The 27,240-nt window shown below is 37.0% G+C and overlaps 3 protein-coding genes and 1 long non-coding RNA gene across 5 annotated transcripts; 2 read left to right on the forward strand and 2 right to left on the reverse strand.

The window, feature by feature from the left end:
* Positions 1–1,581: 1,581 nt before the first annotated feature.
* Positions 1,582–3,185, forward strand: LOC126634503 (15.7 kDa heat shock protein, peroxisomal-like). 2 transcript variants are annotated; one of them, XM_050305029.1, is made up of 3 exons: positions 1,582–1,867; positions 2,406–2,713; positions 2,848–3,185. In XM_050305029.1, the coding sequence occupies exons 1-2, from the start codon at positions 1,612–1,614 to the stop codon at positions 2,699–2,701; spliced, it is 552 nt and encodes a 183-aa protein (XP_050160986.1). In that variant the 5' UTR covers positions 1,582–1,611; the 3' UTR covers positions 2,702–2,713; positions 2,848–3,185. The 2 variants fall into 2 exon arrangements, with proteins under 2 accessions (XP_050160986.1, XP_050160985.1); XM_050305028.1 differs by lacking the exon at positions 2,848–3,185 and having other exon boundaries at positions 1,583–1,867; positions 2,406–2,819.
* Positions 3,186–3,788: 603 nt separating this feature from the next.
* On the reverse strand, positions 3,789–17,276 carry LOC126634516 (uncharacterized). Its single transcript, XR_007627371.1, has 4 exons — positions 17,127–17,276; positions 16,931–17,028; positions 4,434–4,531; positions 3,789–4,309 (listed from the first exon to the last, which is right to left on the reverse strand). It is a non-coding gene; the product is annotated as an uncharacterized LOC126634516 (long non-coding RNA).
* Positions 17,250–20,470, forward strand: LOC126634493 (probable inactive receptor kinase At1g48480). The gene is made up of 2 exons (XM_050305018.1): positions 17,250–18,746; positions 19,479–20,470. The coding sequence occupies exons 1-2, from the start codon at positions 17,492–17,494 to the stop codon at positions 20,078–20,080; spliced, it is 1,857 nt and encodes a 618-aa protein (XP_050160975.1). The 5' UTR covers positions 17,250–17,491; the 3' UTR covers positions 20,081–20,470.
* A 2,538-nt stretch (positions 20,471–23,008) lies between these two features.
* Positions 23,009–24,607, reverse strand: LOC126634495 (uncharacterized). Its single transcript, XM_050305021.1, has 3 exons — positions 23,372–24,607; positions 23,155–23,254; positions 23,009–23,087 (listed from the first exon to the last, which is right to left on the reverse strand). Exons 1-3 carry the CDS (start codon positions 24,522–24,524, stop codon positions 23,084–23,086), a joined length of 1,257 nt encoding a protein of 418 aa, XP_050160978.1. The 5' UTR covers positions 24,525–24,607; the 3' UTR covers positions 23,009–23,083.
* Positions 24,608–27,240: the final 2,633 nt, after the last annotated feature.

The following is a 27,240-nucleotide window of genomic DNA, read 5'->3' on the forward strand; positions in this document are numbered from 1 at the left end:
ACTACATAGCTTATATAGATGTTTTTCATTCCCTCGCAGTGTAACCACAAAAAGTGTGTGATGCTTCAAAGTTCTCGTGTTTTCATTTTTCATGAAAAAAGTGTGTTTTGACTCAAACGACTAGTTTCAGGTAGGTTTGTGCGTTTTTGTTCTCATTTCTTTGAGCTACTCCTTTTTGTCCTCCTGGCATTGGCCTGGGGTTAGATGTGTTATTCATCTTTCATAAACATGCCAACAGACCAACACAAAACTGTAACATGGAACAAAGCCCAAAAGAGAGGAAGGTTAATATATTTTCATTTACAAACATTATGAAAACAAATGACTAACATTTAGATGATGTGCTGCCCTATGCACCCAAGTCAGAACCTCATTTCCGTATTTTATATTAGTTTAAAATAGAATATTGCTTGTATATATTTCTATATAAAAAAATGATTACTCACCCTTAGTTTTGATATCAAGAGTAGAGAATAAATGAATGTGCTTTTAGTATTTTAATCTCGACCTTTGAAATCAAATGCAAGGGTGAGTTACCATTAGAGGTGCAAGTTGGAACTGTGTTTTTGATTTTGACACCAAAATTTTTGAACCCGAAAAAATTTCCAGTCTCAAAGTTGGATTGGAAATTCGAATGCATTTAGATATTTTGATCAATCTTAAATTTTCCGATGTGTTCCAAACTTAGTTGGATAAAAAAAATTCAAATTATTCCAATATTAATATTCCATTTTTTAAAGTTATTTTGTAATCAACTTTTGTATTTGATTGCTAGTTTTGGGTACATTTTATTCATTGTTTTTAAATCAGACACGTATACATTAAAAAGATAGGCATAATAATATACCTCAAAAGTAAATGGATATATACATAAGCACATACCAAAAATTAAGAAAGAACAATAGATTTAAGGGAACTTTAACGAAAAGCTCCCGGTACTGTTCACTCTAACGAAAAACCACATTTTTACACTAAAAAGTCAATCATGGTACTATTCATTTTACCCTTTATTTTGTCCTTATCATTAAAACTCAAAGTTTTCAAGTCATTTTCATTAGTTTTCCTTAGATTTAATTTACGAAAATGTTCGAGAATATTCAAATACTTGTAAAATATATGAATTTCATAATTATGTTCAGAAACTTCTGAGATTACTTCCTAAAGTTTTAGATCTAAAAATTGTGTTCCGCTCTAATCCAATTTCGAAATTATAAAATGAAAGTTGGAAATGTTTATGATCTAATCTTTCTAAAAATACCTCTCGTGACCATGAATCTTAGGTCACCATGTAACCAAGACAACATGGCTCGTTATTTAAATACACAACAATCTACAATGCATATGTATTGTATCACATAGGGTTACTTTTATTAGAACCAGTGTCAACAAATGTGTTAATTTTTTGTGCCTAAATACATGCAATTTTCATAGTATGACATGTTTTATTACTCCAAGACCCAATTCAATAGCCCAATACCCAAAAACGACAGAGACCTTGGTAATCAAATTGATCCAACGGCTGCTATAGACGCACTGGAATGTTGTAGAAGTATCATGGAAACTGAAATGGATAAGAACTAGGTTTTGAGTAGAAGCTTCTGGGTTCTTTGGATGTCCTATACCAGTACTAACCCCATCAATATCGTCAACGTCGAGCTTTTAGTTGCTTCAAAATTGTTCACAGCAAACGCAAAAAAGGAAGACCAGAGAAAAGAAACAAAAACAATGGCAGCTGATAGCATATTTGGGTACCCGTTCAGGCGCCTACTCTGGAGCCCTCCGGTTTTCCGTGAATGGTCAGGATCAACGGCCCACATGGACTGGCTTGAATCCCCTAATGCCCACATATTCAAGATCAATGTTCCAGGTTTAATTATTTTTCTCTTTATTTTCCTTAAATGAGTTTTATAAGTTATTCTCATTTTATTCATCTCTGCTTCTAAATATTGTTATTTGGAATTAAAATTTATGTGTATCATATGGATTCTTTGCTCCCATTAGGTTTTTAGTGAAACTTAATTACACCTAATATGTCACCGTAACATCTTATATCAAAAACGCGATATCACTTAGAAACGTTGAAATACATGCCATCACTTCGTTGTTCAAATGTCACGGGTTGAGAACATTGGAGCATTGGTTTTTGGAATTTGCCTCAGTAGAAGTTGTCCTTTGAATTAAAAATTTGCAAGTAATTAGTCTCTAAACTTGTCAAAATATGGAATAGTTTTTTGGGTAACACCGTATTACTCTGCGAATTTTGATTTCGAGGCCAAAAGCTTTAATTCAAGTAAAATTTAGGACCACTTCTCCAATTTTGCTTCTAGGAACGAACCATTTATTTTCACTAGGGGAAGTGGATCCAACAATTCACAGTTTGTGACAGAGATTTTGTGGCAAAATAGGTTTTAGAAAAGAGGACATAAAAGTGCAGATAGAAGAAGGGAACATTTTGCAGATAAAAGGGGAAGGCGGGAAAGAAAGAGAGGAGGCTCATGCAGCAAAAGACACTGTTTGGCACGTCGCGGAGAGGGGGACGGGAAAAGGGGACTTTTCTCGGGAAATCGAGTTGCCGGAAAATGTGAAGGTGGATCAGATAAAAGCTCAGGTTGAGAATGGTGTTCTCACTATTGTTGTCCCAAAAGATTCGACCCCCAAACCATCCAGAGTGCGAAACATCAATATCACTAGCAAGCTCTAAGCATATGCATATGTATGTTATGTCATATATGTGGTTCAAAAATAATGCTTTGAATGTGTAATGCATTGTGCTACAACATGTAACAAGGAGTATAATATATGCTGTTGTTAGTAATTAATTTGCCCATTTTTTGTTTTTTATACAAGCGATATTTGACGAGGGAATACAAGAGCTCGTTTCAACCAATTTCAAACCCAAGGCAACCAAGTGAAGCAAATTCCCTTCAAAACCTTGCAGCGGGCTATAGCAATAGCCTATCCCATCTCCCTCGGCTGTTGCAGTTGAAGAATCGTAACTTACAGAAGTTATGTTAGAAATACTTGGAAACTGACCAATACAAGTTTTCTCTCCAAGTAAGATCAATAAAAGAGCTCTTTATCGACTTCTCGTCAAATGTAGAAAATGTTGATGGACTCGCTCATATGATGTTCAACATATTTCGTTACCTTCGACAAATAGTTAAACTTGTTGATTTTGATTTTTAGTTCTCTATGTTTATTAGAATATAAGTATGTTTATTTAACTTTATCACGCATTTTCTAGGACATATGAGATCTAGAGGGTTATCTTTTATTCTGTTATCCTTTTGTTATTGTTTTTTAATTCTCAATAATATCGTATCTATCTTTTATAAAAATAAAAAAAAAACTCAAACATTTAAAAATGAAATTAAATCAACTTTTTTTTTTTGGGGGGGGGGGGGAGAGGAATGTTAATGGATCTGAATCGCTTTCCTAATTCTCCTATTAAAGTTTTATGACATTTATTTTAAGTAAACATACTCTAAGTTGAACTAAATCACCGAAGAATCAGGATAATTTTGGCTACTAAAGTCAAAGATAAGTTGACTTGGTATTTTCTAAAACAATAAAATAGAAATCAGTAGGTTTATAAAGAAAATTAGTTCCATATCCGAATTTATTTTTGTGACTTCAATTAAATTCCTAATTGTCAATAGCATATATATTTTTTAGGAAAAAAATAGCATAATTTAAAGAGAAACCTTGGTAACACTCGAAACTTATAGAATCATACAATAAAACATTTTTAGCTTGTTGAGGAATACAACCATTCCAAATATAAAAATTCTTGCAATGATGGCCAATAGAAGTAATGACATCTGCAGTACAATTAGCTTCCCTTAAGATGTGATTTCATTCCACCGAGTCGAAAACACCAGCTAACCATTTGATGTTCTCAACGATAGATCCATTTATTTAGGGGACAACACATTTTCCCGAGACGGCCTCAACGACAATCTTCAAGTCACCCTCTACAATGATATTCTTAAGACCACGGATCCTGGCAAAGTTCAAAGCGCCTCAAAGAGCTATTGCTTCTGCGGTGGTGATAGTGTCCTAGCCATGGTGGCGAGATCCGGCAGCAGAAGGATTCCCCTATGATTTCTGATGATGAAGCTCGGAGCAGCAGAGTTCCCATCCACCGATCCATCAAAGTTGAGCTTGAAAAAACCCTCAGCAGGAGCCTTCCACTTAATAGGTTCTCTAGTGATTTGTGGTTTTGTAGCTTTCTCCTTCAAGTTTGCATTGTGAAAGTCTTTAGCAACAATGGCTGCCCCCATTACAGACGGGAAGGATGGGGTTTAACCTGTCTTAACACAAAACTGTTTCTATCTTTCCACATTTGCCAGCAAAAATGAGGATCTTTCAAAGATCAGAAAGCTCATCTTTATCAATGTAGGAAACATTATTTAACCAAACATTGATGTTACCAATAGAAGAAGGCGGAGAGATATTGCTGCATAATTTCCAAACTTCCTGAGCATGAGTGCAATAAACAACGCGATGTAATTGGTCTTCATCAGCATTTCTACACAAGCAGAAATAGTTTGCCCATTAGAATTGTGCTTACCAAGTCTTAACATTTGTGGAAAGTCTCTCTCTTACAACCATGGTCTAAAATATCCATAATATCCCGATATTTCCATCGAAATTTCCGTGTATTTGAACTACCAATATTTTTTTGGACTACCGATATTTCCGATATCATCGATATTTTAGACCTTGCTAAGTCACTCATGTATCTTACCATGCAATGTATAAAGTGTAAAATATTGTACTAATTCATTATATATAAATGATTATGGTGTGTTTAAACTTCTTTCATTAATTACTACATATTTTATACGCTCACAATGTTTGCCAGCTTGCTATATAATCAACTTAAATCAGTTATATCTATCATACAATGCATTTCCTTCCAATTTTTTGTGATAAACTAATATATAATTGACTAAATAAACATCCTGCAAAGTTTCAATAAAAATTTCCAAGTTTTTCTTACAATTTCCGTGGTTTTTATTCAATTTTTATCGATATCGATAATATCCCGATATTTCCATCGAAATTTCCGTGTTTTTGAACTACCGATATTCCGATATCATCGATATTTTATACCTTGCTTACAACCAACTAAAATATTTAACTTTATGTGGAATATTGAGTTTCCAAACTTTATTTAGCGAAGTTTTGAATCCAAGTGGCTGATTTAACAGAGAAAGTTCTATTTGGAGAGGTTCCAAATAAAATCATCCTCCATATCATTTAACGGTAAAAGAATTGCAAGAATTTTATTTGCAACATCGCTAGGGACTAATTGAAGTATTAACTCCTTATAGTCCAAGTTTTAATCCAATATTACATCACAAACTTTTAAGATTCAAATTCAAAGAGTCTCTTACTTGATCTTGAATAAATTGGATAGACGGTAAGAAAAACTCAATTATGAGACCAAAACAAAATGTTTCGACCATTGCCTACTATCCATCTCATCCCCTTTTGAATTATAGGCTTCAAAACTAAACCAAGCAGGAGAATGACTATGTTTATATTTAGCACTCCAAAAAGTTTCATTCATTGAGTATTTTACCTTCACTATTTTGACCCACCAATTTTCTTTGTAAGTAATTATTTTCCAGGCAAGTTTAGCTATAAATCAAGATTAAAATTCTCAGCTTTTCTGATCCCGAGGCCCCTAAAGATTTGGAAGGAAAGTATCCTTCTTAGCCACAAGGGAAAAATTCGACTTTTTGTTCCAAAGGAACTTCCTACTCTCTCTGTTAATAGCTTGTGTTAGTTTTGGGGCATTTTGAAGCAGGTCATAGTGTGATTCAGCATTCCACCTAGGTTTATTTAGGTTTATTTAGGAAATTAATTAGAGATTTGATTTGATTTTGTAGTAGGGTATTTTTGGCATTTGTGTATTAGGGTTTCTTAGGTTTATTGCTCTATAAATAGAGCTTGGAATTTAGTTTGAAATCAAGTTAGTCACAATGTAGTCTCTTAGGGTTTTGTAGCCGTTTCGGCATTCTCGTTCGTTTAATAATATTTCTATTATTTTGTAAGTCTCGTTCATTGCGCACTATGATATTCAACTTGGTATCAGAGTAGGTTTAATTCTTCAGAATTTAATCTGTTCTAGATAGGTATCAATTTGTTCATCCGTTTGTCCGCTGCGTATCAGTTTGTCATGAAGTTGGTTCGTAAGTTCGCAATTGGCATGGAAATCTTGCACTGACACTGGCATGGAAATCTTGCACTGGCACTGGCATTGGAATCTTGCATTGGCATTGGCACTGGCACTGGCATTGGAATCTTGCACTTGCACCGGTGAAATTCCATATTGAAATTGGCATCAGAAATTAGCATAATGAAGTCTTGCAACCGCATCTGCTTGTTGGCAACCTCATGACGTGTACTGCCATGAGTTTGACCGGGGGGGGGTGTTGAAATTTATTAGGTTTATTTAGGAAATTAATTAGAGATTTGATTTGATCTTTTAGTAGGGTATTTTTGGCATTTGTGTATTAGAGTTTCTTAGGTTTATTGCTCTATAAATAGAGCTTGGAATTTAGTTTGAAATCAAGTTAGTCACAATGTAGTCTCTTAGGGTTTTGTAGCCGTTTCGGCATTCTCGTTCTTTTAATAATATTTCTATTATTTTGTAAGTCTCGTTCATTGCGCACTCTGATATTCAACTATAGTGTGATTCAGCATTCCACCTAGACTTGATTTAATGAAGGTAAGTCTACCAGCTCTAGAAAAAGTGTTGGCTTTCCAACCAGCTAATTTCTATTGAAATGCTTTTGGTTTGATAATTTTTTTTAATGAAAAAAATGACATATATTAAATAGAGTGACCACAGTTACACTCAATTCTCATATAGTCAAATAAGTAGGCTTTTTTTAGCCACCATAGGTAACGCTCTATTCCAAATGTGGAGCTCAATATTGAAAATCAGCACTAGTAATCGTGTTAGCCACAAAGTTTGCTTCTCTATAAACATGAGATCAAGAAATGCTACCCTAACTATCATGATAATCTACTGTTTTCTATTGGAACTATTTTCTTTTTTTAAAAGATAACTTTCATTCATCATATAAGAGAGGGTTGTATAAGTGGGAGTAAGGGAGTTGTAGTCAATTTGGATTTCATAGGATTTTAATAGATTTTTTTTAAGTGACAAATTTCAAAGGATTTTAATAAATTTTACAATTCTACATGGATTTTGGCAGATTTATATAGATTTCCATATAGATTTCTATGAATTTGTATGGACTGTCTTCCATGGATTTCCTAGGATTTTCAGAAAGAAAATGATTTTGAGTACAAGAAGGAAAATAATTTTTGATGTCAAAAGAATTAAATAAAAAAGAGTGATTCCATCCCTTCAATTAACAAAAATTCAAGAAATTTCATTCTTCCTCTGCCCATTTTCCTCTCGTGTGCCTTTCAATGGCTTCCAAGGAGAGTGACTTCCAATGGTTGAAGCACCAAAAGCCAATAGTACCGAAGAAAATTGGATACATAAAGCCCTAGCTTTGGCACGAAAAGGTGAAGCTATTTTCTATGAAATTTTAAGTGAGTATTGAATTTCTTAGAAATGTTGGGCAAGTTGGAATCTGGGCATTTGGAAAAATGGAGGTTTTAATTGGTTTCTATGAAGTGTGTTGATGCACAAAACCGGAGGGGTCTTGGAACAACGTAAATCCGACCGTGAATCTGCAAGAAAGTAAAGAACACAAGATGTATCGTGATTCACCCCAATGTTTGGGCTACGTCCACATTGATATTGTATTTCTCTATTTGTGAGAGAATTGTAAGGGTGAGGGCTTCCTGTATGTGAGGATGACAGCCTTGTAATGTGAGAGTGAGGCTTGAGGTTTATGAGGGTAAGGAGGCCCTTTTATAGAATAAAGGCTCTTCACTTATTACATATTTGCCCAGTCATTCATTACATAATTACATTTGAGTCCCTCGAGTATTTATACGAGGTCTAAATACTAAGGCCCTAAGTATGGTACAAACAGTAGTCCCCCAAGTCTTCAGTCAAGAGAGTCTTTTGGCTGGAGACTTGAAATTCAGTCCATGTGTGGGCCGAAGTAACTAAATGTTGTCTTGAACTGATACTCGATATGAGGCGGTGCTCAATATGAAATGATGCTCAACTAGAAGTAGCACATGTTGCGAGGATGCTCGGTTTGTGACTTATGTTGCCTTGGTTGGCTCGGCTTGTGGCGTTGAATGTGAAGGAGTTCATTTTATAGAATAAGGGCTCGCTCCTTAATACATAAGTGATGAGTGTTCTCTAATGAAAGTGAGGGAGTCTCTTTTATAAAATAAGGGCTCGATCCTCAATACATAAGTGATGGGTTATGAGTGATGCTCGTAGTGAGGTGGTTACTCAACAGGCGGCGATGCTCTCTAATGAGGGTAAGAGAGTCCCTTTTTATAGAATAAGGGTTCACTCCTCAATACATAAGTGATGGGTTAGAAGTGATACTCGCAGCGAGGCGGTTGCTCAACTAGCGGCGATGCTCTCTAATGAAGGTGAGGAAGTCCATTTTATAAAATAAGGGTTCGCTGCTCAATACATAAGTGATGGGTTAGGAGTGATGCTCGCGACGAGGCGGTTGCTCAACTGGCGGCGGTGCTCTCTAATGAAGGTGAGGGAGTCCCTTTTATAAAATAAGGGATCGCTCCTTAGTACATGAATAATGGGTGCTCTCTAATGAAAGTGAGGGAGTCCCTTTTATAGAATAAGGGCTCGCTCCTCAGTACATAAATAATGGGCTAAGTCCCCTAAGTATTTTTCATGAGGCCCAGTTGAGGCCCAATAAATAGTACATAATGTAGTCCCCTAAGTCTTCAGTCAATAGGGTCTGCTGGCTGGAGACTTCAAATTGAATCCCTGTATGGGCCGAAGTGGCGGTTGTTCGGATGCGGTATTTGTATACCCTGCACTGAAGCTTTGTAGGTGAAGCTTTGCAAGTGAAGCTTTGAAGCTAGAGCTCTGTAAATGAAGCTTTCGAAGCTGGAGCTTTTGTAAATGAACCTTTTGAAGCTAGAGCTCTGTAAATGAAGCTTTCGAAGCTAGAGCTCTATAAATGAAGCTTTCGAAGCTAGAGCTCTGTAAATAAAGCTTTTGAAGCTAGATTGACATGAGTGATGCTCATGAATGTTTATGTTGATTGAGTGATGCTCATGGATGTTGACATGAGTGATGCTCATGAATGTTGACATGAGTGATGCTCATGAATGTTAACATGAATGATGGTCATGAATGTTTATGTATGATTGACATGAGTGATGCTCATGAATGTTTATGCATGATTGACATGAGTGATGCTCATGTATAATTTTGGAGTACTGGGCGTACTTTTGATCACCTGGTTAGTGATAATAGCGGCAGGGTGCCGAATAATTTTGGAGTACTGGGCGTACTTTTGATCACCTGGTTGGTGATAATAGGGGCAGTGTGCCGAATAAATTTGGAGTACTGGACGTACTTTTGATCACCTGGTTGGTGATAATAGTGGCATGGTCCCAAATAAATTTGAAGCCATAGGGCCTGACTCTTTTAGGCATATGGGTCTTTACCCTCCACATAATATTTTAGCCCATTATTTTGGGCTTGCCTTTTTTTTTTTATAATTATTATTACCCTCTAATGGGGTTATACAGATGTCTTCGAAAGATAAGAAAAATAAATGATATCATTCAAAAATAAATCCAACCCTCTGCTTAATGGGTTACGCCCATAATTCCCTTATTAGCATGTCATCACCACCGTAATTATGTTTACTTCTTTTTATCTTCTTTTGATTTCTGCTTTCGTTTCCCACTCCATTTCCAAACATCATTTTTCTTTTTCTTTTTTCTTTTCTTCCCGTTGCAGGTTTACAGCATGGGGTTTGGTCAGCAAGCATGATCTGCTCCTTTTATTCCTTGCTTTTGTAGATTTACGTGCCTGCTATCCATAACTTTTCTGTGGGTGGTCGAAAAAGTAAAGAAAGCACCAAACGCTATTATCGAATTGCTTCAGCTTTCAACTAAAGAAAGCATAATTCTTTCTTCTCTCTCTTTCCAGTAAACCCAAAGAACTCACGCTACTTTGAACGTGCTTCCACCGCAAAATCTCCACCAAGAAATGAGGAAGGGTTCAGGTAGGTAGTTGAAGACGCTGATGGCCAAGTTATCGTTTGTCACAGCATCGATCTGAGGCCTTGGAAATTGCCCATGATCAAGATCCCCTGTCACCATACGTGACTTTCCAAGTGAAAAATCTATAAGGGTCTTCGCCATTGACGCCATTGACGAGAAAAAGAACCAAGAAAATGGAAAAAGAAAGAAACTTGTTGTCTCTCCTTTTTCTGCAAAACCAGAACTTACTGAAAGAATGTTTTGTTTATAAAGTAGATCTAGAAAGAGAAAAAGATAGAGAGAGAAAGCATTCAAGTAGAAATGGTGAAGACCAAATCTAACCGTGAATCTTTCTCAAACAATCTCTTTCTATGTTCACCAATGTGGTGCTGCTTCTGTGCTTCGAGGTCTTCGTCCCGGTCTTAAGGACGTACACTAACGACTTTATAGCTCCGGCATTGGTGATTATTGCCTTGTTCGATTCGTGCAGTGAGAGGTTAAACATCATTGTGATGGCGTGCTCCTGCGTCCACGGATCACTGCACCGCAATAGAGAAATTAGAGCAGGGACGGCGCCGAACTCACCAATCAAGGCGCGATTGTCGGCTCGGTTCTTCACTAAAAGCTTGAGCTTGGCCGTAACAGATTGTTTCACGGCATGCGACGGCGATTAGAGGCCGTCGACGCAGATCTTGACCATCGGTTAAAGATCCTCCAGCGAAATGTTTTCGATGGTACAAACAAGAGATACCCAGATGAGGAAATGCAACTGGAGTTACTGGGTTTTTGGTGGCTGTGCTGGGTTTGTGGTACCAGAGGTGGAGGTGTGGTTTCAATTCTCTGGGAAAGGTTTTTCTAGAGTGTTATTATTGTATATAGAACGAGGGGAGAGACAGAAGTGAACCAAAGAGAGGTTGAAAAAGACAGGGATTTGAAGAGAGAGAAAGACAAAGTCTAGATAGAGAAAGACAGAGATTGGAAAAGCCAGAGAGAGAGTCTTCATTTTTGCATTTTTTGAGAGATGGGTTTTACAGTGACTTTGGTTCCTGGGTTTCTGCAGATTCACGGTGGAGGTGAAAAAATAAAAGAGAATCGACACAACTTTTCGTATCGATTCTCACAGATGGCGCCAAATGTTGATGCACAAAACCAAAGGGGTCTTGGAACAACGTAAATTCGACAAGAACACAAGATGTATCGTGGTTCACCCCAATGTTTGGGCTACGACCACACTGCTATTGTATTTCTTTGTTTGTGAGATGATTGTGAGGGTGAGGGCTTCTTGTATGTGAGGATGAGAGCCTTGTAATGTGATAGTGAGGCTTGAGGTTTGTGAAGGTAAGGAGGCCCTTTTATAGAATAAGGACTCATCACTTATTACATATTTGCCCCTTCATTCATTACATAATTACATTTGAGTTCCCCGAGTATTTATACGAGGTCTAAATACTGAGGCCCTAAGTATGGTACAAACAAAGTGGGTTTTGGAATTGGAATATCGGTTATGATATTGGCTTGGTCAATTTTGATGATTTGAGTGTGAATGGATCCAAAGGGCTGCCACAAAATTCTTGCTCTACATCTTCTCTGCAATCACCTTGGCCTACTTGCAATCCATCACCTTTGACTTTGTTTGTTTATAGTTTGAACAGTGAGGTAGAAGGCGATAGTAAGGAAGGGAGGGACGAGGAAGAATGATGGGGGAGGGTTGGATTCTTGATGCTCTTTGGTATATATACCACCCACCTTCAAATCCATCTAAATCATTCCCTTATTGAAATCCTAACAAATCTTTGACTTTTTCACTACATTTGAATTTAAATGTATTCTTTAAAATTGTAATTGACTACTCCTGCATTTTGATGTATTTTTCAAAATCCTTTTAAATCCTAATTTGACTACATTATGATTTCAAAGTCCTTTAAAATCCTTTTTTTTTTCTTAAATCTAATTGATTACATCCAGATTTTGAAGTCTATTAAAATTCTATCAAATTCTAATTTGACTACACCCTCCTAAGATTCTCTTCTCTGCTAATTTTTCTCTCATTTTCTATCCTCCTATTTGAACTGTTACAATTAAACTATGTCAATTTGTGTTAACTTCTTTATAGAGAACTAAAGACAAAACATGTGAGAGAAGCAAATAGAAATGAGTAGGGGAGAAAATTTCTTCTGAGCACTAGGGTAAGACATAGTATAAATCATTGGCCAAAAGAAAAAAAAAATATAGGGTAAATTACATAGTAGCCCCTCAGGTTTTGAGGTCTATTACAATTCCATACATCAACTTTAAAACATTTCACTTTCATATCTCAAGTACTATTTTATTTCAATATAATACATCCGTTAGATTTTCCATTCATTAATCTGTTAAATGCTGACGTGGCTGCCACATTTGTGCCACGTGGCTGCCAAATGTCTGCCACGTGGCAAAAAAATAATTTTTTTTTCTTTTCTTCCTCCCTCTTCTTTTTCTTCTTCTTTGTCGCTAGGGTTGGGGGGGGTTAGGGATGATTTTTTTTTTCTTTTCTTCATCCCTCTTCTTCTTCTTCTTCTTCTTCTTCTTTGTCGCTGGGGTTGGGGGGGGGGTTTGGGACAAATTGTTTTTTTCTCTTCTTCTTCTTCTTCTTCTTCTTCTTCTTCTTCTTCTTCTTCTTCTTCTTCTTCTTCTTCTTCTTCTTCTTCTTCTTCTTTGTCGCTGAGGTTGGGGGGGTTCATCTTCTTCCTCTTCTTCTTCTTTTCTTTTCTTTTGTGTCGCTGGGGTTGGGGAGGGGGGGTTAGGGACAATTTTTTTTTCTTTTCTTCCTCCCTCTTCTTCTTCTTCTTCTTCATCTTCTTCTTCATCTTCTTCTTCATCTTCTTCTGGGTCGCTGGGGGGGGAGGACAATTTTTTTTCTTTTTCTTTCTTCCTCTCTATTCTTCTTCTTCTTGCAGATCTGGGTTTTTTTTTTTTTTTTTTTGAGAAAATTCAGGTTTAAAAAAAAATATATATTTTATTTGCCACGTGCAGACATTTGGCAGCCACATGACACAAATGTGACAGCCACGTCAACATTTAACAGATTAATGGATGAAAAATCTAACGGATGTATTATATTGAAATAAAATAGTACTTGAGGTATGAAAGTGAAATGTTTTAAAGTTGTTGTATGAGGTTGAAATGGACCCCAAACCTGAGGTATGAAAGTGTAATTTACCCTTATAAAATATATATACATATATAAGTATGATAAATTTAGTCCAACGGCTACAAATAAGGAACCTCTTTAAAAGTTATAATAAATTTAGTTGTTGGATCAAATTTTAATGGTTCGGATGAGTGAACTTGGTAGAAGGAATTTGAAGAGGATCCCTTTCCATCCTCATACGACTACAAACCTTTTCATCCTTGGTAATACTAATAGGCATGTGACACCTGTCTTGGTTGGTTGGCCTCTTATGGGGTTTTATTTGTTTAAGTTTATCTTGGGATATTTTTGTTATTTTAATATATTGACCAAGTGCTTAGAGTATCATAATTATAAGGGTAAATTACATTTTCATACCTCATGTTTGGGGCCTATTTTAATTCCTTACAACATCTTCAAAACATTTCACTTTCATACCTTAAGTACTATTTTATTTCAAAATAATACATCTGTTACATTTTCTATCCATGGATCTGTTAAGTGCTGACGTGGCTGCCAAATGTGTGCCACTTGGCAAAAAAAATTTAACATTTTTTTTTAAAACCTGAATTTTCTCAAAAAAAAAAAAAAAAAACCCATTATCCCTTCCCCCCATCGACCCACATCCCTGAAGAACCCAAAAACCTGCAAGAAGAAGAAGAAGAAGAAGAATGCAAACCATTTCGTCCCCCCCCCCTCAATTCCCCACCTGCAAGAAGAAGAAGAAGAAGAAGAAGAAGAAATAGAGGTGAGGGAGGGAGGAAAAAAAACCCAAACCCATTTCCCCACCTGCAAGAAGAAGAAGAGGAAAAAACTAAAAATAAAAATAAAACTGCAACCCCCTCGCCCCCCAGTTCCCCACTTGCAAGAAGAAGAAGAAGAGGAAGAGGGAGGAAAAAAATAAAAAATAAAAACCCAAATCCATTTCCCCACCTACAAGAAAAAGAAGAGAAAAAAAAACAAACAAACTGCAACCCAGTTCGTCGTCCCCACCCCCTAGTTCCCTACCTGCAACAAGAAGAAGAAGAAGAGGAAGAGGAAGAACAAAAAAAAAAGAAAAAAAAATTGTAACCCAGTTTGTCCCCCACCCCCCACCCCCAGTTCCCCACCTGCAACAACAACAACAACAACAAGATGAAGAGGAAGAAAAAAAAATGCAACCCAATTCGTCCTCCACCCCCTAGTTCCCCACTTGCAAGAAGAAGAAGAAGAGGAAGAGGGAGGAAAAAATAAAAAATAAAAACCCAAACCCATTTCCCCACCTGCAAGAAGAAGAAGAGAAAAAAAAAACAAACAAACTGCAACCTAGTTCGTCGTCCCCACCCCCTAGTTCCCCACCTACAACAACAAGAAGAGGAAGAGGAAGAACAAAAAAAAAAAACCTGTAACCTAGTTTGTCCCCCCCCCCCCCCCGTTTCCCACCTGCAACAACAACAAGAAGAGGAAGAGGAAGAAAAAAAAATGCAACCCAGTTCGTCCCCCACCACCCCCCCCCCCTCGCGGGACCCCGCGACCCACCTCCCTTGCATAGAGATCCCGAATCACACCTAATCTCGGGTGGTTTTATGGTAGATTCATCTTGGGGATTTTGAGTTTGAGATGATTTTTGGATTGGTTTTGTGGTAGATCCACCTAATCTTGAGTGGGATTTTTTAGGGTGGGTGATGGGGGATTTTTGGGAGGGGTGATGGGGGATGGGAAAGAGGGGTGGCTCGGGTGGGTGGGTGATGATGGGAGAAGGGGGTGGGTCGGGGATGGGTTTATTTATTTATTTATTTTTTTTAAATTCAGGTTTTTAAAGAAAAAAAAAAAAAAATTGCCACGTGACATATATGTGGCAGCCACGTCAGCACTTAACAGATCCATGGATAGAAAATATAATGGATGTATTATTTTGAAATAAAATAGTACTTAAGGTATGAAAGTAAAATATTTTAAAGATATTGTAAGAAATTGAAATAGGCCCAACATGAGGTATGAAAATGTAATTTATCATAATTATAAAGTTTCTCATCATTGAAGTTTTGATTAGCTCAACTTCCCAAAAATCCCATTTCCTATAGGCTTTTTTAGAGCCATCATAGGTAAGGCTCTATTCCAAACGTGGAGCTCAATATTGAAAGTCAACACTAGTAATTGTGTTAATCATAAAGTTTGCTTTTCTATAAATATAAGATCAAGAAATGCTATCCTAACTATGATGACAATCTACTATTGGAACTATTTTCTTTGTTTAAAAGATAACTTCCATTCATCATATAAGAGAGGATTGTATAAGTGGGAGTAAAATTTTCTTCTCTGTTAATTTCTTTCTCATTTTCTCTCTTTCTATTTAAACCGTTACAATTAAACTACATCAATTTGTATTGAATTCTTTATAGAGAACAAATATATATATATATATATATATATATATATATAATTGTTATTGGCATTCTAAAAATCTTATTCTACACTTTAAACTTTGTATATTTAGAAAGAAAAATACACTTATAAGAGTGTAGAATGAAAATTTTGAAATGTCAATAACACTTCTCTATATGTATCTATATCTATATATAAAAGTATGAACTGGTTGTCCTCAAACGTCTACAGAGCTTTTCATCCTTTGGTAATACTAATAGGCATGTGACACCTGTCTTGGTCGATTGGCCTCTTATGGGGTTTTATTTGTTTAATTTTATTTTGGGATAATTTTATTATTTTTATATATTGACCAAGTGATTAGAGTATTATAATTAAAAATTTTAAAAAGTTTCTCATCATTGCAGGTTTGATTAGCTCAACTTCCCAAAAATCCTATTTTCTATAGATGGTATTTCTACATGCTTATTTTTACTTTCTCACATACTGTTTATTAATTTTTCTGTTTTGATTTTCTTTAATTCATCCAATTTAACATTAAGAATTTGAGATAGACGTGTAATAAATACAAAAGGTATGTGAATAGCACAACCTCTATATATTTCCATTAAACAAGCATTATTAAGGAAGTAAATGCATAATCTTTTTACAAACAAAAACGATTACAAATTAAGAAAAAATCCAATCAATTTGAGAAGCTCAAGGCGTTTATAATAAATTATTTCTTATACAATTTCTTTTTTAGCTAAATGATTTTTTTTAAGAAACTAGTTTAAACACATCATTTTTCTTCATATCCCATACTTATATTTGACAGCTAAATCGAATAAAGTAAAAAAAAAGTAATACACAAAAAACATACTGATTATGCAAATGGAGAAAAAAAAAGGAAATTTTAACGAAAAGTTCTCGGTACTGTTCATTTTAACGAAAAATCACATTTTTACATTAAAAAATCAATCATGGTACTAATCACTTTACCTTTTATTTTATCCTTATCATTAAAACTCAAAGTTTTCAAACCCTTTTCATTAGTTTTCCTAAAAAAAAATTGGGTAGAAATCATTTTTTTTAATCTTTTTTACTATAAAAAACATTTTGACCTATCTTAATACAATCCCTAATTCCCCGTATCCAATTTCTTCTTGAGAAAGTTAAGTCCAAATCATGACATAATACGCTACCAAATTTAGACCCACCAATTATCACACAACCAAAAACTATATAATAAAACCACATCTACATTTTAAATACCTTTACACCGTCCTAATGCCAGTGGGCCCCATTCCGAAGCTTCCTTTGATTTGATTGGTTCTTAATCCCCCATCTTTCGAGAGATTTTTTATTGTGACCTACATACAAGGTGGTACACCACGTTTTATTATATAAATTGTGAAATATATGTGTTAAAAAGTTAATAACTTGAAAAATAAAAATTTTCACCACTTACATAAAAATATGTGATGTACCACTCGTATTTCCGTCATAATAAAAAATTTCTCCAAAATTTCAACCATTTCCCATACATTCCTTTATGTTTCAAAAAAAGTCTCTGGCATTTTAAAAGCCATTTCTGGAATTCCGGTGCTTTTAATACAACGCAACCACCTCAGCGTCCTCTCAAGCTGTCAACCTTCCCCCTCCCTCCTTCAATTTTCTCTCGTTTTCTCTCACTTTGTGTCACTTTCTCACCAGCCAAACACAGTCACCACAGAACCAAATTCGAATTCAAATAAAAAACTGGATAAAACCCATTTCGTAAAGCGCCCCGAACAACAAAACCCACCTCTGTTTTTCTCCATTGGAGTTGAAAAAATGAAGCCCCCGAAGATGATTGTGTTACTGTTATGTTGCCTTGGTGTTTTCATGGCTGCGAATTCTGATCTGGCTTCCGACAGAGATGCCTTGCTGGCGCTCAGAACCTCCGTGGGAGGCCGTACAATGGGCTGGAACGTGACGGAGACCAACCCCTGTTCGTGGCTCGGCGTCAAATGCGAGTCGGACCGGGTCACCGAGTTGCGGCTTCCTGGTTGGGCATTAGTTGGGCAGCTTCCTTTGGGTCTCGGAAACTTAACCCAGCTTTTGACCCTCTCTCTGCGCGTAAACGCGCTCTCCGGTCCACTACCGAACGACCTTGTCAACCTAGTCAACCTCAAGAATCTCTACTTGCAAGGTAACTCGTTTTCCGGTCCAATTCCTGAGTTTTTGTTCAAATTGAAAAGCCTTATGAGATTGAACCTTGAGAAAAATAAATTCTCCGGCGAAATCTCGTCGGCGTTTAATAATTTGACGAGTTTGGTAAGTCTGCATTTGGAGGTGAATCAGCTTACTGGGTCAATTCCTGAGCTGGGTTTGCCATCTCTTGGACAATTCAACGTTTCCTTTAACCAGTTGAACGGGTCGGTTCCTTCGAAGCTTTCGGGTTGGCCTGAAAACGCGTTCAAGGGGAATTTGCTTTGTGGGAAGCCGTTGAAGGCCTGCAATGGGACTGAGAATGCTGGGAAGAAGAATAAGTTGGCTGGTGGGGCAATTGCAGGGATTGTGATTGGTAGTATTATTGGGTTCTTGGTGATAGTTGCCATTGTGATATATTTGTGCCGAAGAAAGAAAAATGGGGAAAAAGGTACAAACTTTGCTGTGCCGGGGAAGCCTCAGGAGGCTGAAACCTCCCGTGGAAAGGTGGTGCTGGATAGGAGTTCGAGTACTGATTATTCATCTGCATCAAAAGGGAGTGTGAAGAGTGGTGGTGGGAATAAGAGTTTAGTGTTCTTCGGGCATGTGGTGAAGGTGTTTGATTTGGAGGATTTATTGAGAGCATCCGCTGAGGTACTTGGAAAGGGGACATTTGGAACTACGTACAAGGCAACTCTGGAAATGGGGGTGTCAGTGGCAGTGAAGAGGTTGAAGGAAGTGGCTGTATCAGAGAAGGAATTCAGGGAGAAGATTGAAGAGATTGGGAGAATGGATCATTCAAATTTGGTCCCACTCAGGGCTTACTACTACAGCAGGGATGAGAAGCTTTTTGTGTATGATTACATGCCGATGGGAAGCTTATCTGCTCTGTTGCACGGTGAGCATTTCATGCAGGGGTTTCATTCGTTGCATTATATAATGCAGCTATTGTTTGAGTTGGTGTTTTCGCGTTTCTGTTTCTTGAAATGGTTTTCTGTTGGTATATTATGTTTATTGCTTTTTTTCTTGACTGTGTTTCTCCATTGGATGGTTGTTTTGGTACATTTTCTACGTCAACTGCATCGTCTTTTTGTTGCCCCAAACATGCATGTCTAAAATGAACCCTTCAATTAGTAATTAGACTAGTGTTGTGGAAGCTTTTTGTTTGTCACGGCTTGCTATACATTTATATACCAAACAGACAAATCAATACATATTTAAAAGACAAGGAATAAATAATGAAATCATACTGAATCCCGTCCGAGAACAACTAGGATTGTGACCCATCGCAGCTATTTCTGTTACATCAAAGAAGCAAAATGCGAGTTCCTAAGAAAGTATTTCGCAATATAGGCATAGGAAGGCTGTTGTTATTTGATTACTGGTCTCTTGTATTGGCTAGGAGAGTGGCATTTGGTCCAAATGCTAGCAGCACTTGCATAGACCAGGTGCAAAAATGCTGTAAGCTTCTGAGCTTTGGCGTCTCTGACTATGTCTGTATCTTTTATTTTTGAATTCAGTATTCGTTCACAATAAATCACATTGAATGAGTAAATGATTAAGTTTTTATTTGTTTTCTTTCTTAACCATCTTTCTGTTAACAGTTCATTTCTTTATCTTTTCACTGCAGGAACCAGAGGTTCCGGAAGGACTCCATTGAATTGGGAAACAAGGTCTGGTATTGCTGTAGGAGTTGCTCGTGCAATTACATACATACATTCTCATGGTCCCACTACCTCCCATGGAAACATTAAATCTTCAAACATCCTTCTCACTAGATCCTATGAAGCCTGTCTTTCTGATTTTTGCCTTGCTCATCTTGCAAGCCCAACATCTACTCCGAACCGCATTTCTGGTTATCGTGCCCCAGAACTCACAGATACTAGCAAAGTAACCCAAAAGGCAGATGTTTATAGTTTTGGCGTATTGCTTTTGGAGATACTTACAGGAAAGCCTCCAACCCAAACTATCATGAACGAGGAAGGAGTAGACCTTCCAAGATGGGTTCACTCAGTGGTTCGAGAGGAGTGGACTGCTGAGGTGTTTGACTTCGAGCTTCTCAGGTACCAGAATGTTGAGGAGGAGATGGTTCAGCTTTTACAGATTGCACTCGAATGTACAGTTCAGTACCCTGATAGCCGCCCTTCAATGGGTGAGGTGACTAGCCGAATTGAGGACCTTTACAGTTCTGGTTTAAAGCACGAACAAGATGCGAATCCTGATATCTCATGATGTGGACGATGGCTTTCTCAGCAGTATTTATCAACTGACACGCGCATACCACCGTGAGTACTGAACAAAGATCAGCATTCTTTTCTGCATTGCCCTTCTGGTCAGGCATAATTTGTTTATTCTTGAGTTTATTTTGAGCAAAAATTACAGCCGGGATCATGTCTCTTTCTCTTTATCGTTTTCACCTTCATATTTATTTTATCAGTAGCAATCTTCTTTACCCCCTGTATATTACTGTTTATGCTGTATGTGGAGGGGGATATCTGTACCACTGTTATTTGCGAATCTGAGTTTGCCTTGTAGTGTTGTGCTCTCACCACTTCTGTTCCTCTTAGCTTTGAGCTCGATGTAAATTTTATTGACTGAAAAATGCTTCATTTGCTTTCTAAAGTTGTGTATTTACCTTTATTTGTCTTTAATTTCAGCTTAATCAAGCACTCTCTATTTGCTTGGAGAATAATCTTATTAGGTGGTTTTGAATACTTTGGTGATTTGAGGGTTCTCTTCTTCCCTGGGATCCTATGGTTGTGTTAATTCACGCGATGAGTGAAATATGGTGATACCCAAATTGGGATGTGGAATTTTCTGACATGGGTAAATTAAACCAGAGTAAACATTCAGGCGGTTCAAAAGTAGTTATTGAGGAAATTAAAGCAATGGTCCTCTAATTTTAATCTAACTAGAACAATGGTTTCTTAATTAAAAATTCATGATCATTGGTCCCTTATATCATCAAAACTTGCAACTATGGTCTTTTTCGTCAACTTTGTTATAACTTCAGTCAAAATGAGCTACGAAATTAGAAAACTGTAGCAATGGTCCGTCAATATTAATTCACTTGGAGCAAAGATCTCTCAACTGTAGCCCAATTAGAGGAACGATTTCTTAATTTTAACCCAATTATAGTTTTGTCCTTCTAACATGATTCATTCTGACGGAATTTTGATGGGTTAACGAAAATGATCATAGCAACACGTTTTGATGAGTTAACTACCGATGGTCATGAATTTTTAGTTAAAAGACCATTGCTTCAATTAAGTTAAAATTGATGGATTATTTCTACAATTTTCTCTTACAATTAAACAACTGACGATATAGGTTTTTTAAAATTTCATCAACTAAAAATACATCAATATATTTGCATTAACGGGTGGCAGGAAACAAATTAGCATGGAATACAACCTTCACGAAATCTTTCGAGAAGAGAATTACCTCGGATTCTGGAAGGGAGACCAATATAGACCCTGACGTCTTTGGATGACATGTAGTCCATGATGGAACATAATTTAAAGTATTTATGATGAAGATGAAGATGTAGACTATGGGCACTACCAAAGTATTAAATATCGGTAATATCTGAAATATCGGTAGTCCGAAAACACAGAAATATCGATGGAAATATCAGGATAATATCGATATCGATAAAAATTACATGGAAACCACAGAAATTGTAAGAAAAACTTGGAAATTTTTATTGAAACTTTGTAGGATGTTTATTTAGTCAATTATCTATTAGTTTATCACAAAAAATTGGAATGAAATGCATTACATGATGGATTTAACATTATCAAGTTGATTATATAGCGAGCTGACAAACATTGTGAGTGTAGAAAATATGTAGTAATTAATGAAAGAAGTCTAAACATACCATAATCATTTATATATAATGAATTAGTACAATATATTACACTTTAGTACCACATAGAGTTCCTATGAGGTTCAAATTTTTCACTATCTTCATCATCTCTATGTGTAGAGTGAGTGTATTGTGAAGAGTAGTTATCAAATGATAAATCCCCAAAATAGTTTTGCATGTAATTGTTAACATGCCACCCAAATGGATCCGAGATTGGTTGAGGTTGTCCATAAGCAAAATCATTTGAAGATTGAGTCTGGGATTGTTTCCATGAGTCGCTCGATTCCATCCCAACAGGAATGGGATATGAAGGGTAGGGAACTGGTTGGTTATGAGTATAACCATAGTTACTACTTCCCACTCCAACAGAATCCGAAGTTCTAGATAACGAGTCATCTTCTTGACTTGACAAAATCCCCTTGCCTCTTTCTTTACGAGTATAGTCATTCCCTATGACGCCAATTCCTGGTCCTGCCCACCTACTGCCATGGTCATCATCCTGTGTTGCATGCGTGAAGTTTGCCTCACCAATGAAGGGGGTCATAAATCCGGGAGGTGGTCCATAATAGTTTCCATATCCACCACTACTACCTCCAGTTCCACTATCTCCAGCTCCACTGTATCCTTCATCATTCCCACCTCCGGTGGTAGGTGAGTCTCCTGATCTTGTACTAGAGCTATCATTAGTATCAGCACGATGTTGTGGTTGTGTAGGATTGGAAGAAAGTGGAATTCCAGTGTTTCTTGGTCTTGGGAGCAAAAGTTCTTCCAAAGAGTCAGTGCTGCTAGATCCCACATCCTCCTCTAATACTCTTTCTACATTTATCCCTTCATTACGTGCTTCTTCAGCAACTTTGGGAGCGGGGTTGCCTTCATCATCATCTAAATGAAGAGGTCTAATCCATTGATAAAATTGGTTACCCTCTGTATCATCATCTTCACCAACAATATCAAACACATCTAGTGAGTCACCACGGTCGACATGATCTATTTCTGCTTCCTTATCTTGAATTTGAAGCTTCATGTTGTAGTAGCAATAAACTAATTTTTCCAACCTACTATGAGCCAACCTATTTCTTTGCTTTGTGTGTATGAGTGCAAATGTGCTCCAATTTCTTTCACAAGCAGATGAGGAAGCTGTTTGTGATAATACTTTGATTGCTAACTTTCTCACAGTTGGTGCATCGGTCCCATACATGATCCACCATTCAGCTACAATGAAAAACAATGTTGATAAGCCTAATAGCTCGAACAAATTCTATTATAAACTTATAGTGAAATATGTTTACACTCACTATGAGACATTGTTGTTCGAGCAGCAATTGATGTTGGTTCTCCAAAAGTTCTTCTTGCATCTTTAAACCATGTTAGCTGAATTCAATAAATCTTGTTAGTTTAATCCAACAAAGTAATTATTATAATTTAAGTAATTGTGTACCTCATTTCCAAATTGGCCAACTTCTGGTGATGCAGGGCCCAATTTAGAGTATACATTATGTACAACACGTATAAGGGCACCATCATCTCCAACACCGGGTCTGTATTGGTATCGAGGATTCAAATAATATGTTGTTCAAAGAAACACATACGCTAATAAGAGAAAAAATATTTATGCAACTAAAGAAATGAATTGCAAATTATGACATAATTTATACCTGTTGCATGCAAATCGTGGTATAATGTTTTATACCATCGGTCATCAATTATCTTTATGACCCACCTTGCACCAGGTTTTCTTTCCAATTCCTCCTTCACTACACGCATCAACTCATATAATGCCCCCATAGTAGGATACACTTCTGTGTCAACAATCCGTAAAACCTTGTAAAGAGGTTCAAACAGTTGGCACACATGTTCTGATTGAGTCCAGAAAGCATGATCAATCACTATACTTTCCACCATACGACCTGCATTTGAGCGGCTGAAATTGTGGTTGGCCCAATCGTCATTAGTGAATAGTTGCTTCAACCCTGCTTTCTTCTTAAGTAGGCTATCTAATGCAATATAGTTGGTGGCGAATCGAGTGGTAGCTGGACGAATAATTTCTCCTTTGCAAAATTCACGCATCTTTGCCAACAACCAACCGTGGTTGTAAATATAATTTGTGATTGTTCTAGCTCTTTTTACAACATTAGCAATATTCTCTCTCTTCCCCATTGCCTCAAACATGAGATTAATACAATGTGCTGCACATGATGTCCAAAACACATTATGATGCTTCATTAACTTTTTTCCAGCTTTGACAAATGCAGAACCGTTATCGGTCACGACTTGGACAACATTATGCTCTCCCACCTCCATGATTACATCCCTCAATAACTTGTAAATATACTTGTAGTTCTTTATATGGTCTGAAGCATCAACGGACTTAAAAAAAATTGTCTTTCCCTTGGAGTATACCATGAAGTTTATGATAGACAATCTGGTTGGGCCAGTCCATCCGTCACACCTGATTGTGCAACCATTAGTTTCCCATTTTGACCTCAACTTGTTAACATACTCGCCAATGTCTTTATGCTCCATTTCCAAATATTTGTTTCTTACCTCATAGGGAGTGGGAGGTTGTACTCCAACACCGGCCTGTTGACATCCCAATACCATATTTTTGAAATGATGTGATGATGCCTTCTCAGCAGGGACATTTTCATAGATAAAGAACTTGCTAATTAGACGCCCCATTCCCTCCTTCACATTACCTCCCTTGAAATAACTCCAAACACTCTTTTGACGTGCTTTGGATGAGTTATATAAACTTGGGGCTATTGGTGGTGTTGGTTGTGATTCTCTAAGACTGCCTCCCCATCTCATTTGTGCACCACCACTTGTCCCGGAACCTTGTCCTCTATTAGGAATTTTATGAAGGTGTTCTCTTTCCCATGCTGACTGTTTGGAGGCACATGATGTTTGTTTGAAACTGCGGCGTTCTTCAGGTCCCATGTCATCATCACATTCGTCCTCATCGTCATCATCATCACTGTCAACCGCTTGGCCAATGTATTCTCCTCGTAGCCCAGCTCGAATATTTTCCATTCCATATGCTTTCTTTTCCTTCTGGTGTTTTTTATTTTTTAATAATGTGGTGATGATGCCTTCACTTCTGGGGGGACACTATCGCATCGTTGGACATTATGTCCTGGATCTAATCCACTAAGATGGTGCTTAAGTCATGTCACTCCGCCACTCTTCATTACATGACCACAATATTTGCAAATTGTGCCATGTTTGTTTCCGTCTATTAGGTCTCCATGTTCCCAAGCTGGATCACGTTTTGACATCTTAAACATACCTGTATTTATTTTGCATGGAAATTAGGCAATTATTTTTTGGCCAAAAAATATAGTAGTGACGGTTATATAAGAGAACCTAAATAATAAAGTTATTCTACAAAAGAATTAAATAGGAAGTAAACAAAATGATTGTAAGGTGTAGAAATTATAAAAATAATATGGAATAATAAAACCTAATTTTAATGAATAATAACCAGTTTGCTAATAAAATAATAAATAACATTAAACATATTAAAATTATCCTAGGGAATAATTATACAACATTACTTAATTACTTCAAAAAATTAACATATTATTTGGTTCTTAGATCACATGCACGGGTCCACACAATTTTTTTTTGTATAATTAACCTCCTTATATATGTACATTATCTATGTATCCAACATAACTAGTGTTTGTATTATATATTATTACAAATTGTTAAGAATTAATAAAGTGTTCTAGACAAACTTCTTTCTTTTTTAGTGTTTTAAAACATTTTTTTTTGTTTTTTGAGAAAAGTGTTTTAAAACTTTTTAAAATTGTTTATTCTTTCATTTTCTTTTCCTTGCCGTTTCTTTTATATTCTTTGAAAATGGAGACTAAAAGGATTGATTATGGACCCTTTTCGTGGGAGGTATGTAAAAATTGTTTAATAAAAAAGGATAATCAGGAGCAAACGAGCTCGAACAAAGCCATAAAGCAAAGTTAGTAAATGTTTTGCCCCTCTTTTGGTGTTGGAAAGTTCATTTACGATAGTGTGAGGATGTGAAATTAAAGAATCTCATGCATGTGTCCACACAAATTATTTTGTTGTTGTATAAATTACAATAATATAAATGTAAGTTTGTAAACTTACCTTAAATGTAACAAATCTGGAACTTTTGATGTAGCAGCAGCAAAACCTCGACGATCCTCTGCAGCTTGCCGTCTGTGAATAAATGAGAGAGAAAAGGTTTTGGAAAGGATCTGAAAGGGCTAAGGGAAGAAAAAGAAACAGAAATGTGTAATAGAGGTTTTTCAATTTTCGAAGGGTAAAAAAAATGTGTGATGATATGATACTCCACCTCTGGGACGCACACGGTTTTGAACTTTTGGCAGTGTTTTTTTACACACACACATGGGTTTGACAGTGAGAAACCACTCCACCATACATTTTTGTCTTGTCACTGATTTTTTTCACACACGGATATATCTTTTTGTCTTGTCAAGATTTTTTTTCACGGATAATGATTCTCATGTGATTTGAAGGTGTAAGGCTACATGCCTGTATGGTAGTATGTGCATATGACAGTTTGGTTCAGTTTCAGTGGGTTTTCTTTGGATTTATTTGCAAAATTATTGGCACACACACACTCACACTAACCTAACATCTCACAGTCACAAGCACATTATTTTCACATCTTTTCACCTCTGGGTGCAAAATTATTTTCACCTATTTTCACCTCTGCAACACTCTGCAACACTCTGCAACACACACATTCACCTATTTCACCTCTGCAACACTCTGACACCTATATACCATGCACATAGAAAGGAAGACTCTTCAACCTTGTCCACGTTACCCGTCAATGACACGCAACACGCATCAAGCACACACGCACACACGCAACACGCAACAAGCACACACGCACACGTACACACGCATACCTTTCTGGATCCTTCTCTCTCTCCCTCGGTCTCTCCGTCTCCTTCTCTCCCTCGATCTCTCCGTCTCCTTCACACGCACACGAAACAAGTAGAGAACACAAAGCCTTCCGTCTCGGTCTCTCCCTCGGTCTCTCCGTCTCCTTCTCTCCCTCGGTCCGGTCTCTCCGTTGTCCATCCAATATGCTGGGTCACCTCATCACCTCAGACTTTCTCGAATCTCGATCTCGATCTGGATCCTTCCCTCAGTCTCTCCATCCTTCTTCTTCTCCCTCAGTCTCTCGAACTTGATCCTTCTCCGGTTCTCCCCCCCATCTTTTCTCTGCAACTCCGCCGAGCACCATCACCACCTTCCCCCCATCTCTTCTCTGCAAATCCACCGATTTGCTTGGGGCCTTTTTACGGTCTCTCTACACCCTGGGGGACGTGATTTGCTGTTGTTCAGCTCGTACCCACCACTTGTGGTTTCCTCCTTCCTTTCTCACCTCCCGCCGGCGACGACGACGACGAATATCGCGATATTATCGCAATATTTTAAAGATATTTTAATTTTAGTAAAAAAAATATCGGCCGGTCAAAAAAACGATATTATCGGCGAAATATCGCCGATA

This window comes from Malus sylvestris, chromosome 9, assembly GCF_916048215.2.
Source record: "Malus sylvestris chromosome 9, drMalSylv7.2, whole genome shotgun sequence".
In the NCBI taxonomy this organism is placed as follows: Eukaryota; Viridiplantae; Streptophyta; class Magnoliopsida; order Rosales; family Rosaceae; genus Malus; species Malus sylvestris.